Source organism: Salmo salar, chromosome ssa01 (assembly GCF_905237065.1).
Source record: "Salmo salar chromosome ssa01, Ssal_v3.1, whole genome shotgun sequence".
Lineage (NCBI taxonomy): Eukaryota > Metazoa > Chordata > Actinopteri > Salmoniformes > Salmonidae > Salmo > Salmo salar.
The window spans coordinates 69774644-69792433 of NC_059442.1; the positions used below are offsets into that span (position 1 = coordinate 69774644).

The window sequence follows — 17790 nt, forward strand, 5'->3', positions numbered from 1 at the left end:
TGGCATGTTGGTTAGGACATCTACTTTGTGCATGACACAAGTAATCTTTCCAATAATTTTTTACAGATGGATTATTTCACTTATAATTCACTGTATCACAATTCCAGTGGGTCAGAAGTTTACATACACTAAGTTGACTGTGCCTGTAAACAGCTTGGACAATTCCAGAAAATTATGTCATGGCTTTAGAAGCTTCTGATTGGCTAGTTGACATCATTTAAGTCAATAGGAGGTATACCTGTGGATGTTTTTCAAGACCTACCTTCAAACTTCGTGCCTCCTTGCTTAACATCATGGGAAAATCAAAAGAAATCAGCCAAGACCTCAGAAAGAAACAGTTTGACCTCCACAAGTCTGGTTCATCCTTGGGAGCAATTTCCAAACGCCTGAAGGTACCACGTTCATCTGTACAAACAACAGTACGCAAGTATAAACACCATGGGACCAGACAGCCGTCATAGCACTCAGGAAGGAGATGCGTTCTGTCTCCTAGAGATGGATGTACTTTTGTGCGAAAAGTGCAAATCAATCCCAGAACAACAGCAAAGGACTTTGTGAAGATGCTGGAGGAAACAGGTAGAAAAGTATCTATATCCACAGTAAAACGAGTCCTATATCGACATAACCTGAAAGGCCGCTCAGCAAGGAAGATGAAACTGCTCCAAAACCTCCATAAAAAAGCCAGACTACGGTTTGCAACTGCACATGGGGACAAAGATCATACTTTTTGAAGAAATGTCCTCTGGTCTGATGACAAAAATAGAACTGTTTGGCCATAATGACCATCGTTATGTTTGGAGGAAAAAGGGGGGGGGGGCTTGCAAGCCGAAGAACACCATCCCAAAGCCATCCCGAAACATTTTACCCAAGTTAAACCATTTAAAGGAAATGTTACCAAATATTAACTGAGTGTATGTAAACTTCTGACCCACTGGGAATGTGATGAAAAAAATAAAAGCTGAAATAAATTATTCTCTCCACTATTATTCTGACATTTCACATTCTTAAAATAAAGTCGTGAACCTAACTGACTTAAGACATGGAATTTTTACTAGGATTAAATGTCGGGAATTGTGAAAAACTGAGTTTAAATGTATTTGGCTAAGGGTAATGGAAACTTCAGACTTCAACTATATATATTTTTTTTAACAATTAAAAACACCATGGAGATGACAGACTATTTGGTTTATTTTGTCTAAGAAGAAGCATTAAATAAATGCATATACATAATTGCTCTCTTCATAACTTCATAGACCATCCCTCTGTTCATTCTTCCATACACATAGTTTTTTTTCATTATATTTTTTCTCTATAGAGTTTCATCTCATCCCTTTGATGAAGAAGTCTCTGCAGTCTGGATTTCAAGACACCAGGGTGGTTTTACTGTAGATCCAGACAGGACGTTAGGGCTTAAACAGTCTCATTGGCAGGGCTGAGTTGAGTCTGTGTGGGGTTCTCTAGGGCTCAGTAACTGGGTCTCAATAGGTCCATTAGGGATCAAACCCCTCACTCCTCCGCCATTGAGTGTCAGGAAGCACACAGTCTCTCTGGGTGTTGAAGGGGAAAAGCCGCCGCTTTCTTCCTGCTTCCTGTTGGCCAGAGTCAGAGCCCTGAGATGCTCCTGGGCCTCCTCCAGGATAAGGGCCATCTCATCCTGCTGCTGGCCCCCCGTAGAGGAGGAGCAGGAGGTGGAGGCGTGGTGCAGCGTGATGAGGGAGCATCCTCCTCCTACTTCCATACTGGGCGTGGCGCTGCAGGTGGCTGAGCCTGTGGTGGTCGTTTGCAAACAGGAGACCTCATCCTGGTTGCCCTGGACTGAGGGGATGATGGGGATGGAGCAGGTCTGAAATGGAGAAGGTGATGAGAGGCTGGGATGTCTGGGGCACCTGAGGGTCCTGGTAGAGGTGGAGATATCATGGTCCTGGCCCTGGTTCAGAAGACTGCAGCGCACCTCCACCCTGCTCTCCCATGACCGCTCAATCAACATGGGGGGTTGCATATTTAGAAAGGCATCCTGTTGCGGGTCGCTCCCAGCCCTCACAATCTGGTACCTGAAGGAGGGAAGAGTGGCAACACAGACAGACAGACAGACAGACAGACAGACAGACAGACAGACAGACAGACAGACAGACAGACAGACAGACAGACAGACAGACAGACAGACAGACAGACAGACAGACAGACAGACAGACAGACAGACAGACAGACAGACAGACAGACAAAGAGAAGGAAATTACAATTGCTGTCAATTCCCACAAGTGTACTCATTTCACTTCAAGAAAAGGTCATTGCTTTGAGTTTCATTTTAACTCTAGCCTTTAAAGCAACGCCCAAACAAAACAAGGATACTCAGGGAGACAAAATTCACCTTGCCATCTCAGAGGCATGAAGAGCACACAAAGGAAAAGATGAGCTTGACATTTCTCTTTCATGTCTTTATCTAGCCAAACTCTCACAAAGTATGAACTGGATTATTAGTTGGGAGAGGTAAGAGGGAGTTCAGACACTACATTATTCATTTGACACATGAAATGGGGATACTTTAATAAATGGAGCAACCATGAATATTTAATTCAGCAAGAATGTGTTTGACACATCTGAGTATCTAGAATTATTAATAAAGTAATCAACGTTCAATAATATCCCATTAATATCGCCATTTGTTCATGACTTCACAAAACACTTTCAAAGTGATTGTGTTGTGGATATCTAATATAGATTTTTTTTGCTCTCTCTTCTTTTTCTCTTTGTGACGTGGCATAAGCTACCTCACAATAGAGCAACACATCCTCTCTGTAATATCAGTCTCAATCGAGGAACAGTCTATGACTCCCAGCTCATTATCTTTGTATACACTCTTAGAAGAAAAAGGTTCCATATAGAACCAAAAAGAGTTCTATCACTTGCTTCATATCTGAAAACCTTAAAAGTGCAATTGATAAATTATGGCTACTAACAAATATAAATATTTCTATGAATATAATATATTAAACTATTAAATAATGGACAAAATAATGCCAGCATAGTTTTCAGAATGTATTGTCATTATATGCAAACATAGTTAGGAAACATGCACTGGTGGCCAGGGAGGAATCTTTGTTTGAATGCTGGACCTTTATGGAACAGTATAGTAGCCTATGGGTTGTTGCCTGGCTGGTTCCTGAGAAGAACAAAAAAAGAGCAAAAAACATGAGTGAATCTTCAGAAATAAACATGAGCTAATCTGCCAAAATAAAGACAAAAATGCTATGCAGACATATAATTATTATCAAATCAAATGTTATTTTTCACATGCGCAGAATACAACAGGTGTAGACCTTACAGTGAAATGCTCACTTACAAGCAGTTTTAAGAAAAATAAGTGTTAAGTAAAAAATAGAGAAGTAAAAAATAAAAGGAACAAATACTTAAAGAGCAGCAGTAAAATAACAAAAACGAGGCTGTATACAGGGGGTACTGGTACAGAGTCATTGTGTGGCGGAACCGGTTAGTCGAGGTAATTGAGGTAATATGTACATGTAGGGACTACGCATAGATAATAATCAGAGAGTAGTAGCAGCAGTGTAAAAGGGGGGTGATGCAAATACTCTCCGTAGCCATTTGATTAGGTGTTCAGGAGTCTTATGACTTGGGGGTAGAAGCTGTTAAGAAGTCTTTTGGACCTAGACTTAACGCTCTGGTACCGCTTGCCGTGCGGTAGCAGAGAGAACAGTCTATGACTAGGGTGGCTGGAGTCTTTGACAATGTTTAGGGCCTTTCTCTGACACCGCCTGGTATAGAGGTCCTGGATGGCAGGAAGCTTGGCCCCAGTGATGTACTGGGCTGTATGCACTACCCTCTGTAGTGCCTTGCGGTCGGAGGCCGAGCAGTTGCCATACCAGGCAGTAATGTAACCAGTCATGATGTTCTCGATGGTGCAGCTGTATAACTTTTTGAGGATCTGAGGACCCATGTAACATCTTTTCAGTCTCCTGTTGGGGAATAGGCTTTGTCGTGCCCTCTTCATGACTGTCTTGGTGTGTTTGGAACATGATAGTTTGTTGGTGATGTTGACACCAAGGAACTTGAAGCTCTCAACCTGCTCCACTACAGCCCCATCGATGAGAATGGGGGCATGCTTGGTCCTCCTTTTCCTGTAGTCCACAATCATCTCCTTTGTCTTGATCACGTTGAGGGAGAGGTTATGATGTACAAGAACAACTTACAAGCAGTTGTTGTCAGAGATCCCCAGTTGGTTAATACCAAACTGAGCTAAATATAGATAGTGTTTTAAAAGTAACATAATGATTAAATTGGCTATTGAATCACCAATACTTATTACAAATAATGTATTATAAATAATTTTCATAGCTACATACTGTTTCAGTCAGCCCACTTAACATCATGTGCATTCAACAGAGGTCAGCAACAAAGGTCTTCTAACTGCTTCATGAAACATAGTCCCCTCATCTGACTCAATGAAATACAGAAATAAAGTGACAATTAGCCGATTTTGTCAGGCTGTAGTCTATAGCTTTATTTGCCATATTCAATCAGAAAAATGCACATTTATTTGTAAGCGTTAGCTACCTAGCAAGCTAGCTTGTAAAGTGGTTAATTAAAGTAGCCTAACCTTTTTCCTGTCCAACGTTAGCTGATTCTGAAACAAACGTATCTAGCCTACACTCTCAGAAAAAAAGGGTTCCAAAAAGGTTCTTTGGCTGTCCCCACAGGATAACCATTTTTGGTTCCAGGTATAACTCTTTTGGGTTCCATGTAGAACCCTCTGTGTAAAAGGTTCTACATGGAACCAAAAGGGTTTTACCTGGAACCAAAAAGGGTTCTTCAAAGGGTTCTTCTATGTTGACAGCCGAGTAACCCTTTTAGGTACTAGATAGCACCTTTTTTTTCATCATGTGATTATGGCTTAATATGTTTGAATTAAATAATCAACTTTGCTTACCTTAATAAATTGAAAAATAACATGCTAATTGGTAGAATATTTGCAAGCACAGTCCTCTTGCGTCTTCATGCAGGAATGGCAATTGATGCCGGGTGGAACGATAGAATTTAAATATTTTAATTGACCAAAAAGGTTCTATGTAGAACTCCTTTTTTATCTAACAGTGTATGCTTTTATTGAACTCATTATTTCCTTGTTCTTCTAGCTAGCATTTAGGAGGTTTGTATGAACCCTATTGTTTGCCATTTCGACCTCGGCAACAGTGTTGCAAAATACGAATTTGATCTCACCCTAACGGTGTCGGACGAAACAGCTAGCCATTTTTCTGACCAAACAAAATCATGCAGCACCATAATTAATATGCATATAAATGTTAATGCAAAAAAGCTAAACCAAATAAAAATGGTTCAAAAGGGGCGTGGCAAAATTTTTACATATCTTTTTTAGGGCCTGGAGTTTTTCCAGATCTAATGACCTGGTCAGGTAAAACTCTGGGTCCTATTTGTAGGCAATGGTCAAATATTATTATTATTATAGATAGCTTCCCTTTTCATTCAACCTTGTTATTATTGATTCTGAATCTGATATCAAAAAAGCCAGAGACAACAACTTCAATAGACAACATACTCTGTAGTTTAGTGAACTACTATAGAATGGCTGAGCTTTATGCAAAGAACAGTGACAATGTCTTTAAATATTAATTTCACTCCATACACACACACACACACACACACACAGACAACATTAAGCAGTGGACTTTGAAACCTGTCTTTTTTATTTTTCAATGTAGAAAAGTATTTTAATTTTATCTCATAACTGACTTCTGTGGCAGCTGGTGGGTGGAGCTATAGGAGGACAGGCTCATTGTAATGTCAAGAATGGAATAAATGGAACGGTATAAAACACATCAAACATATGGAAACCACGTTTGACTCTGTTCCAATTATCCCATTCCAGAGGAGCTCTGGCCCACCAGAGGTTGGTTCTCTGCCACTGAACTGTAGGAACGAATTTCCTGTAAAATTGATATATTGAATGATTACATCAACTACTTTTAAAAAGTGAATTGAAATTAATATCCCCTTTCCATGAAGTAGAATTAATTTAATGTCACTCATTCTATTGCACTGTATTCTAACTAAGCCTGAATTACCAGTTCATAACTGTAGGTTTTACTATGCACTAGCTAGTTGAAAAAGACAGACACCCTGATGGCTGCTTGTCTCTGTATTTGTGAAAGTTATGATGGTGCTAGAATCCATCAATTCTCTCTTTACAGTGAGGGAAAAAAGTATTTGATCCCCTGCTGATTTTGAACGTTTGCCCACTGACAAAGAAATGATCAGTCTATAATTTTAATGGTAGGTTTATTTCAACAGTGAGAGACAGAATAACAACAAAAAAAATCCAGAAAAACACATGTCAAAAATGTTATAAATTGATTTGCATTTTAATGAGGGAAATAAGTATTTGACCCCCTCTCAATCAGAAAGATTTCTGGCTCCCAGGTGTCTTTTATACAGGTAACGAGCTGAGATTAGGAGCACACTCTTAAAGGGAGTGCGCTCCTAATCTCAGTTTGTTACCTGTATAAAAGACACATGTCCACAGAAGCAATCAATCAATCAGATTCCAAACTCTCCACCATGGCCAAGACCAAAGAGCTCTCCAAGGATGTCAGGGACAAGATTGTAGACCTACACAAGGCTGGAATGGGCTACAAGACCATCGCCAAGCAGCTTGGTGAGAAGGTGACAACAGTTGGTGCGATTATTCGCAAATGGAAGAAACACAAAAGAATTGTCAGTCTTCCACGGCCTGGGGCTCCATGCAAGATCTCACCTCGTGGAGTTGCAATGATCATGAGAACGGTGAGGAATCAGCCCAGGAGGGTCTTGTCAATGATCTCAAGGCAGCTGGGACCATAGTCACCAAGAAAACAATTAGTAACACACTACGCCGTGAAGGACTGAAATCCTGCAGCGCCCACAAGGTCCCCCTGCTCAAGAAAGCACATATACATGCCCGTCTGAAGTTTGCCAATGAACATCTGAATGATTCAGAGGACAACTGGGTGAAAGTGTTGTGGTCAGATGAGACCAAAATGGAGCTCTTTGGCATCAACTCAACTCGCCGTGTTTGGAGGAGGAGCAATGCTGCCTATGACCCCAAGAACATCATCCCCACCGTCAAACATGGAGGTGGAAACATTATGCTTTGGGGGTGTTTTTCTGCTAAGGGGACAGGACAACTTCACCGCATCAAAGGGACGATGGATGGGGCCATGTACCGTCAAATCTTGGATGAGAACCTCCTTCCCTCAGCCAGGGCATTGAAAATGGGTCGTGGATGGGTATTCCAGCATGACAATGGCCCAAAACACATGGCCAAGGCAACAAAGGAGTGGCTCAAGAAGAAACACATTAAGGTCCTGGAGTGGCCTAGCCAGTCTCCAGACCTTAATCCCATAGAAAATCTGAGGAGGGAGCTGATGGTTCGAGTTGCCAAACGTCAGCCTCGAAACCTTAATGACTTGGAGAAGATCTGCAAAGAGGAGTGGGACAAAATCCCTCCTGAGATGTGTGCAAACCTGGTGGCCAACTACAAGAAACGTCTGACCTCTGTGATTTGTAAATGACTTGTAAATGTTGTACTTGTTCACGTAATTCGAATCCCTTTCTAGTGAACACATGAGTTCCAATACCAGTAACCATTAATGATAGAAACATTGTTGAAAAATGGAAACCAAGCTATCTCGCTAGATACAGTACCTACCAAAGTTTTCCACTGCTGTTGGGAGGCACCGACTCGACACCGAAAAGTTCGGAACGCAAGATCTAGGATCCCTGTGTCAACACATGCTACCAGCTAGCCAGCTAGCTAGTTGCAATGGAGCCCGCTACGCTTGGAATAGCTAACGGACATTTCCAGCACACTATAAGCTGTGTTTATTACGGGGGACTACAGGAGTGAGATTGCTATGCTTAGCAAACAAACCTGAATTTTGCACAAACTTATGGGTTAAACGCAAATTGGAACTTTCTTGTTCTCAACTCCTAGGAAGGACGCTGCTCGGGCCTAATGGATGTTTCCCCCTTGTCATCTGTCCCTATCCGAATGGCTTGTGCTACCTGGAACTAGCCTGCAAAGGAAATCATCTCCATCTGCTTCTCCTCCTCCATCCTGTAGTGAAGTAGACGGAGAACAGCAAGAAGAGTGTTCTAATCAGCGCTGGTCCCATGTCACAAGTCGTGGAAACCGAAGGCAGCAACATGCTGCTAAGTGGATGGGGGTGACTGCGAGAGGTTTTAGAGGAAATTGGCAAAAGAAATAGCTTCGCTGCACTCGTGCCTAATCTACCTGCTCCATCATCGCTGGGACTGCTTGTGTCTTGCGATGACGGTGCTAACTCCAACTACGCTGACTCCAGCAGCGGCTTCGTCGTCGAGTTTGGTTCCTTTCCCTCTTTCTGGATCTGACAGGGCACTGCCTGTTGTGGGAGGGTCTGGACCTATCACCGGGAGCAGCGGGCGTACGCTATTCTGCTTCTTGTCGGCCCGTGATAGGCTCAACGAATTGTGTGAGGGGTGGGAATGGGCGGATTTCTCAATTCCCTTCACTGGCCGTTGTATAGGGCAGTTCAATTGTGAGAAATGTCTCAGTCCCTGGAGCAAAAACTTTGTGCTATCCAGGAGCATGAGTACAGGACATCAATAAGCTGCTCGCAAACATTTTAAACCAGCATCAGGAAATTGAGTCTATCATAGTTCATGTGGGATTCAAATACATTATGAAGGGCAGCTCAGAACAGCTGAAGATGGATTTTAAAGAGCTGATTGGGTTACTACTTGACACCAACAAACGTCCCATAATATCTGGCCCCCTGTCCTCCCTAAATCGTGACATTGAATGGTTCAGCAGACATTGATCCCTCCATAACTGGCTACGAGACTTTTGCAGCTCTGTGGGTGTAACATTTATTGACAAATTTGATACCTTCTGGAAACAAAGATCTTATTAAGGAGGATTGGATCCACCCAAATCATTTGGGATCCTGGATCCTTTCACAGCATTATAAGGCTGCCTTGAAACAATGAGTTTGGACACACCTACTCATTCAAGCGTTTTTCTTTATTTTTACTATTTTCTAAATTGTAGAATAATGGTGAAGACATCAAAACTATGAAATAACACATATGGAATCATGTTGTAACCAAAAACGTGTTAACAAAAATCAAGATATATTTAATATTTTAGAATCTTAAAAGTAGACACCCTTTGCCTTGATGACGTCTTTGCACACTCTCTCCACCAGCTTCACCTCGAATGCTTTTCAAACAGTCTTGAGTTCCCACATATTCTGAGCACTTGTTGGCTGCTATTCCTTCACTTTGCCGTCCAACTCATCATCTCAATGATCATCTCAAACCATCTCAACTGGGTTGAGGTTGGGTGATTGTGGAGGCCAGGTCATCTGATCCAACATTCCATCACTCTCCTTCTTGGTCAAGTAGCCCTTACACAGCCTGGAGGTGTGTTGGGTCATTGACCTGTTAAAAAACAAATGATAGTCCCACTAAGCGCAAACCAGATGGGATGGCGTATCTCTGCAGAATGCTGTGGTAGCCATGCTGAATAAGTGTGCCTTGAATTATAAGTAAATCACTGACAGTCTCACCAGCAAAGCACCCCCACACCATCACACCTCCTCCTCCATGCTTCATGGTGTGAACCACACATGCAGAGATCATCTGATCACCTACTCTGCGTCTCACAAAGACACAGTGGTTGGAACCAAAATTCTCAAATTTGGACTCAGACTAAAGGACAGATTTCCACCAGTCTAATGTCCATTGCTCGTTTTTCTTGGCCCAAGCAAGTCTCTTCTTCTTATTGGTGTCCTTTAGTAGTGATTTCTTTGCCACAATTCAACCATGAAGGCCAGATTCACACAGTCTCTTCTGAACAGTTGTTTTTTGAGATGTGTCTCTTACTTGAACTCTGTGAAGCATTTATTTTGGCTGCAATTTCTGAGGCTGGTAACTCTTTTTTATTTATTTCACCTTTATTTAATTAGGTAGGCAAGTTGAGAACAAGTTCTCATTTACAACGGCGACCTGGCCAAGATAAAGAAAGCAGTGTGACACAGACAACAACACAGAGTTACACATGGAGTAAACAATAAAAAGTCAATGACACAGTAGAAAAAAAAAAGTCTATATACAGTGTGTGCAAAAGGCATGAGGAGGTAGGCAATAAATAGGCCATAGGAGCGAATAATTACAATTTAGCAGATTAACACTGGAGTGATAAATGAGCAGATGATGATGTGCAAATAGAAATACTGGTGTGCAAAAGAGCAGAAAAGTAAATAAAATAAAAACAGTATGGGGATGAGGTAGGTAGATTGGATGGGCAATTTACAGATGGACTATGTACAGCTGCAGCGATCGGTTAGCAGCTCAGGTAGCTGATGTTTAAAGTTGGTGAGGGAAATAAAAGTCTCCAACTTCAGCGATTTTTGCAATTCGTTCCAGTCACTGGCAGCAGAGAACTGGAAGGAAAGGCGGCCAAAAGAGGTGTTGGCTTTGGGGATGATCAGTGAGATATATCTGCTGGAACGTGTCCTACGGGTGGGTGTTGTTATCGTGACCAGTGAACTGAGATAAGGCGGAGCTTTACCTAGCATAGACTTATAGATGACCTGGAGCCAGTGGGTCTGGCGACGAATATGTAGCGAGGGCCAGCCGACTAGAGCATACAGGTCGCAGTGGTGGGTGGTATAAGGTGATTTGGTAACAAAACGGATGGCACTGTGATAGACTGCATCTAGTTTGCTAAGTAGAGTACTGGAAGCTATTTTGTAGATGACATCGCCGAAGTCGAGGATCGGTAGGATAGTCAGTTTTACTAGGGTAAGTTTGGCGGCGTGAGTGAAGGAGGCTTTGTTGCAAAATAGAAATCCGATTCTAGATTTGATTTTGGATTGGAGATGTTTAATATGAGTCTGGAAGGAGAGTTTACAGTCTAACCAGACACCTAGGTATTTATAGTTGTCCACATATTCTAGGTCGGAACCGTCCAGGGTGGTGATGCTAGCCAGGCGGGCAGGTGCGGGCAACGAACGGTTGAAAAGCATGCATTTTGTTTTCCTAGCGTTTCAGAGCAGTTGGAGGCCACGGAAGGAGTGTTGTATGGCATTGAAGCTCGTTTGGATGAACTTATACTCTGCAGCAGAGGTAACTCTGGGTCTTCCTTTCCTGTGGTGGTCCTCATGAGAGCCAGTTTCATCATAGCACTTGATGGTTTTTGCAATTGTACTTAAAGAAACTTTCAAAGTTCTTGACATTTTTCTCATTGACTGACCTTAATATCTTAAAGTAATGATGCACTGTCATTCTCTTTGCTTATTTGAGCTGTTATTGTCATAATAAAAAAAAAGTAAACAAGCGCGAAAAAACACTCACAAAAATATACAAATGTATGACAAATACATACAACGGGTCAAAATACAATACCCATGGGAAAACCAGTCTAGCGTATCACACTAAACACGTAACAAAACAATTCCACACAATGACATGGGGGAGGAACAAATACATGCAGTGTGATTTGGGAATGCAAACCAATTGTGCAGGGAACAAGACAAAACAAATGGAACAATGAAAAAGTGGAGCGATGGCTAGAAAGCCGGTGACGTCGACCGCCGCCCGAACAAGGAGACGAGCCGACTTCGGCGGAAGTCGTGACAATGTCTTTACCTAAATTATGCATTTCCTCATCGTCTGATTCATTTCAGAATCAAAGTCAGCAAGGAACAATCGTCCTCCAGAAAGTGGTCCATCACAACTGTTTCCTTTGTCGATAGCATTATTAACTCCAGGGCAGCAATGTTGAGAGCAGTAGCAAAACTTTTTCAGTTCTTCATGATATCTTTCAGAAGAAGCTGCGGTAGAAAGGATTATCCACACATACTGACCAGCTCATGTTATAGAAAGAATCATGCTACATGGCAGACCAATCCGAACTCATCTCTCGGCATATCCAGCCCATCCATTATCTCAGCCAATCATGATGACATACAAGTGTGTTACTAAGGCACATGAAAGTCCAAATGTTCCAGAAGGCATTTCTGCCAAAAAAAAACAAATGTTCATAAAAAATACATTAAAATGCCTCTCCTGTGAAGTAGTGACGTGTTTTTTTTATAGTTTATTTTATATTTGGATTCCACTTTGTATTATGATCTATATAGATTTATAGAGATATCTATATGGGTGTTATGGATATTTAGATAACACTGTGGTGTTTAATTATGGTTTCTGAATGCAAATGACAAAGAGCTTGGGATAATAGAGCCTGAGATAGTAGTGATGATTTTCCAAATTGAACTGATGAATGAACAAGCTATTGCAGCAGTCAGACAGGAGCGTTCCAGAAAATTCTGGGACAGACTATTGGCCGGTTCATTCAGGGGTAATATCCTGAGTAAATGAATCCCTAAATAATTAGAAGACCATTAAAGATAGACAGAATAGTGTATTAGAATGCTATTGACCAGTGATGTGTAGGCCCGCGGAGGGTGAGGGACTTACGACCCAGTCTGACGGGGCCAGAACAGCCAAGGTCGATCATCAACGCTTCCTTATACTGTATAAGTGACCTTGTCAGAGGAATCAATTACAGTGATAATGACCTTGTAGAAAGGAGCCAAGTTACAGCTAAGGCAGGTACTTTGATATCTGATTTATGCTGAAGTATCTCTACACTCTGTCTGCAACACTTTCACTGCAATGACAGACAGGTATTTGCATATTTCAACTTTGCCTCTGTGAATTCTTCACCTGGGGGATTCAGAGAAAGCCACTGAGAAACCTGACAGGTTTATCTAAAAATACTAGTAACAATAGAACACAAGTGCAGTTCTGTGTCCGTGTAAGTCATTTTGGAGAGATAACGGCAGGTTTTCTGACAGGCATGGAAGAAGAGGGATAGCACTTCTTCCTGGTTTGTTTGACTATTGTATGCAAAACATGTAGTTTCTACATCCCTCCTCTCACTCTCTTTATCTCTCTCTATCTCTCCCTCTTCTCTCACACTATCATTGTGCTCTCACATGTCTCCCTTTACCGCAGAGTCTCCATGGCAACTCAAGCTTGCACTTGAACAGGGATTCTCTATCTCTCTACGCTCATTGTCTGTAATCTGGAAATAGGTCAGTCTTTCCAACTAATCATGTGCTTCTGCCTTCGGGCCAGCTGGAGCCCATGTCTAGCACCTGGTATGTCAGCAGAGTTAGGCAGTTCCCCTGTAATTGCTTATTCTACAAGCACTTGACAGTGGTCTGGTCACCAAGTTGTAGAGTACAAGACATACGTACAATATCAACCAATTAGTTGACTGGAAGAGTCCCTGTAACATGTGACCAACCTTATCCACATTTCTAAAGCATTGCCCTCTATTTAGAAGTTCCTGCTCAGATGGAACACCCCCAGAGCCTGTCTGTTTTAGTGAGTCATGCCTGGTGTCAAGGTCTCGCTGTTCAGCTGCCCACTGAATCCCTCTCCTCTGTAAGGCACTGACAAACTAAGAGAGAAGAATGGCAGCGCATGACCATCATTAAAAAGACAATCCACAGCCGACAGGCCAAACACTCCCTTTGAACTAATGACATTTTACTGCTGATCATAACATAACCTTATATGTATCTTTGCTCAGCACATTGAAAAACAAAGAGAAGGAGCAAAAAACTTGTGTGCAGAGGGTCCCCTCCTTTATTCAGTTCTTAAAACAAGCTGCCTCTGAAATTTCTCCCCTTGAAATGAAATCTAAAGCTTTGTCGGAGCCGAGGCAACAGCGTTCCACATAATTTTTTTAGAATGACTCGGCGAGGAGAGAAAGAGAAACAAAGAGAGAAACAGAGAGCGAGAGAGTGAGAGATAATACGGGAGGAAGAGAGAGAGAGAGAGAGAGAGAGAAAGAGAGAGTGACTTGAAAAGGAGAGAATTAAATGGAGAGGGAAGGGACTTGAGAAGAGAGCTAGAAAGGAAACAGGATGGAGAGAGGGAGCGAGACAGAGAGGCAGACAGAGAGAGAGAGAAAGAGTGACAAAAAGAGAGAGATAGAGCGAGAGAGAGCTAGAGCAAGTGAAGGAGAGAAAGCAGCCATCGCCCTGTGGGATTTGGAGAAAGGGACTCTTGTTAAAAGAGTACAGGTGGATCCATAAATCAGAGATGAAAGCTGTCGGAGGTGTGATGACGGAGGCAAACAGAAGGGCCGCACAGCCTGGGATAAGAGCCCGGGATAGGCTGGGCTCATTATGCACCATTCCTCCTCTCCAAAACAGCCACAGCAGTGCTTTCTTTCTGCTACAAAATAATGACTCCGACACCACTGCAGCGAACGGAAACAATCTGAATGTACAAGTACCTAAACTCTGGGAGTCTGAGGCTGTGTGTAATCCATTTTGCTGTTATATGTTGCTCTGTCAAAAAAAAACATTGTTTTATATGTTTTGCTTGGCACACTTGTTGGTAGACAAAATTTACAAACACATGAATTCTGAGTTAAGTCATGGTTGCAGAAGTATTATTCAAGGTGAAGGACATGATGTACACGTTTCCACTATTACTGCTAAATTGAGTGACAATTGACATGTAGTCATTACTAAATGTATCTGATAAACCAACAGTTTAACTTACCCTTTCAATAATTCAACCTCCCTCTCAGACGACTCCAATTCCTGGAGGTGTTGGTAGGCGGGGCCAGAATTTTTGGATCCTCCAATTGGATTTCGTCTTCCTCTGGGTATGGGCGGAGTTTTACGAGGTACTGACCAATGGGTGGCTTTACTTATCTGGTCTGGACTATGAGACAGGGAGCTGCTTCTAAAATCAAACACAGGGACAAGGATCAAAAGTGATTTGTCACTTAAAAGTATTCTGTATGATACATCACATTAACTGTAGCCTACCATGGTTATGTTACTATCTCTATTGTGAGCCATCACATGGCTGTGGATGAGAAGATTTAACACCAGGAGTTCCATCGTCCAGAAAATGAACAACTGAAAATTCACATCAAAACTGCCACAAGGCAACACACAGCTAGAAGGCCCTCGCTGTTCAGAGGAACAACATAAACTACTAAAGACAGATTATTGAACAAGTGTGGCTGATTGCCACTCCATCTAGGGATAAAATTAATCATGCCATTTCTTCAGTCAATTAAACTAGAGTTTCCCTTGTCACACAACTTTTTTGTCCCTCTGATAACATTTCCTGTTTCCTGCTGCAGTGTGGGTTTCTGGGTTTCTGCTGTGTTTTGACATGATTGAGGTTTTGGGTGTGAAGTGATTGATTTATCATGTGCAGTGAGGACTTTGAAGACTTCTCTCTGTGTGCCAGATCATATCTTTATCGGTAGTTTATCTCCAGTGCACATAAAATGCTTATAGACAATTAAAGCCTATGTCATTTGATTTCAGATAAGCCTTGCAACTAACCAGCTGCCAAAGGAGTGAGGATAGAACAATGTGATGCACAAATAGTTCCTAGACACAAAATCCACTTAAGAGCTTGTCAAGTTTCAAGCTGTTTTGGAAACATATCTTCACTTCCATTTGCTGAAAACTGTATCCAAATCCCCCCTAAGCCGACACAATTGCAATCATACAAACTGAGATGATCCTTTAAAGTCCACTTATGGCAAGGTCAAGGACTGTAAGCAAACAATATACAATCCAGCCACTGAAAAAAAAGGGGAATCAAATTGTTGTCGGATCTTAAAACGTAAAAAAGAGCCGGGTGTGGATTAAGCCAAACAAACATAAAAGGATTTGTTTATCTGTAATCCCAACAGACACGAATGGAAGGCAAGGCACATACACACACACACACACACACACACACACACACACACACACACACACACACACACACACACACACACACACACACACGGAAAGGTAGATCTCTAGAGCCACCATAATGACCTTGTAATTATGCAGGCAGGTTGGTGTGCTGGCGAAATTCACAATGCGATATGAGTGAGTGCGGTTTCCCTAGTCCTGAAGTCATGTAAAGTCAATAGCATTCCCTGGGTCCCGACTCGCATGCAGCTCACTGAATACAAATGGAATACGAAAGCAGAGGATAGCAGGAAATACCACTGAGCAGTTAATGATGGATATCGGGCCTTTGAGTGAGAGAGATCAGCTTGACTGTGATTGGACTTCATTGTAATGCTAAGGACTAGCTGTTCCCAGAGCTTTATATATGGCTAGCACTGACATTTGAATCATATGGGATTTTGAATAATGTAAGTCTACGCAGTTATACATCTATAGCCTACATGTGGTCTTCCAGTAAGCTAATGTCGTATAATGATTTAAGCCACAACAGATCATTCCATTAGCGCATTATTCCGCAATGTGGAAATTAGCTCAATGTAATACAGCAGTTGGCTCATAAAGAACATTTAATGTAGTTGGAGTCAGATCTCTGACCCTTTGCTGGCATGTTCAGCCCGGTTACAGATATGCACATTAAAATGTTTATCAACAATTAGAATTACTATCATTCATTAAAACATTCAATAAATCCACAATTATCTCCGGCTGCACTGTAATGTGGTTAATTTGATTTCTCTCTTCACTGCGTCTCTGTGAATTACTGTAAGGGGCACAGAACCAATCCTCATAGCACATTATTATGATAATCATTATGATTTTTGTCCTTGTAAGATGTTGTTCCACAGAGAAGTATTCATCATTCAGACCACTGAATTCTATGTGTGGACATCATACCTGTAATGTTTTCCTGTGCCTGGACCTCTGGAGTAGTTGGTAGGGGTGGCGTTGCACTGGGAAAAGCTGGACTTACAAACAGCTCCCTCATGTGGCTGGGAGGACCTCTTACAATACTGCAAAATAAACAAAGACATTTAAATATATATAACCTATTACTGTATTAGCATTAATCTATATTGATTAGACTGATCATATTGCTTGTTTATGCATACAATAAAAATACGTTTGGACTATGCAAATAGTTAAGTACAGGTAAGCACAGATGTTTTCTTTTTAGCACTCCATTTCCAGAGTCAGTATGGAATGGCCATGTTCTTTTGGAGGCATATCTAAAAATGTACATCACTTAACATAACCCAGTGTGCTCACACACAATCCCCCTTTGACTGCCACAGCGTGAGGTAGACCATTACGTGAGTAGAGAAGAATGATTACAGGAATCTAAATGGCATTCCTCTGATCTATTCCACTCTCCTTCCGCTATTTTGCTGTGTCAATGAGGGAGAACGGAAGAGAAATTGAAATTGAAGTAGAACTATACATCTCAAGTGTAGCATAGGAATGCTGATAGTTGATAAAGGAGTGGTATAGAGGAGGAGAGCCACTATAATTGGATATTACGCCTGGACAGACAGCAGGAGACCCAAGGAGGTTCTTGGTACCACTATCCCTGATAGCAACCATGCATTAATCCAAGATAAGATTATATTAAATAATTTCTCAGATTTCTTTTATTATTGTCGCCCAGAGCCTAGAGCACGAGCATGATTTAATAGGAATTCCTCACACTGAAAGCCATTACTGATAATGGAGCTCCAATAATGAATTCACTGACACAATAGAAATAATACTAGGTCAAATATAAATGGTGCCAATAAGGGTGTAAGAATCTGGGTTAAATAGATGGACTCATGCAGCAATTTGCCATCCAACCAGTTTAACTTGTTGGTGAGCTCATTTAACAGTACACGCAGACAATGATATTCTAGAATTACAGAAAAAGCTATTGGTGTAAGGACAGACGCTTGGAGACAGGAAG

The 17790-nt window shown here is 41.7% G+C and overlaps 1 protein-coding gene across 2 annotated transcripts in view; it reads right to left on the reverse strand.

Annotated features, from left to right (window-relative positions):
* Positions 1-1170: 1170 nt before the first annotated feature.
* LOC106607935 (pro-neuregulin-3, membrane-bound isoform) overlaps positions 1171-17790 on the reverse strand; it is a 553769-nt gene continuing 537149 nt past the window's right edge. For both annotated transcript variants that reach the window (XM_014205430.2, XM_014205421.2), the window contains exons 7-9: positions 16749-16864; positions 14644-14829; positions 1171-2051 (exon numbers count right to left, since the gene is read on the reverse strand). In XM_014205430.2, the coding sequence (XP_014060905.1) occupies positions 1421-2051; positions 14644-14829; positions 16749-16864 (933 nt within the window). In that variant the 3' untranslated portion in view covers positions 1171-1420. The remainder of the gene's footprint in view (positions 2052-14643; positions 14830-16748; positions 16865-17790) is intronic.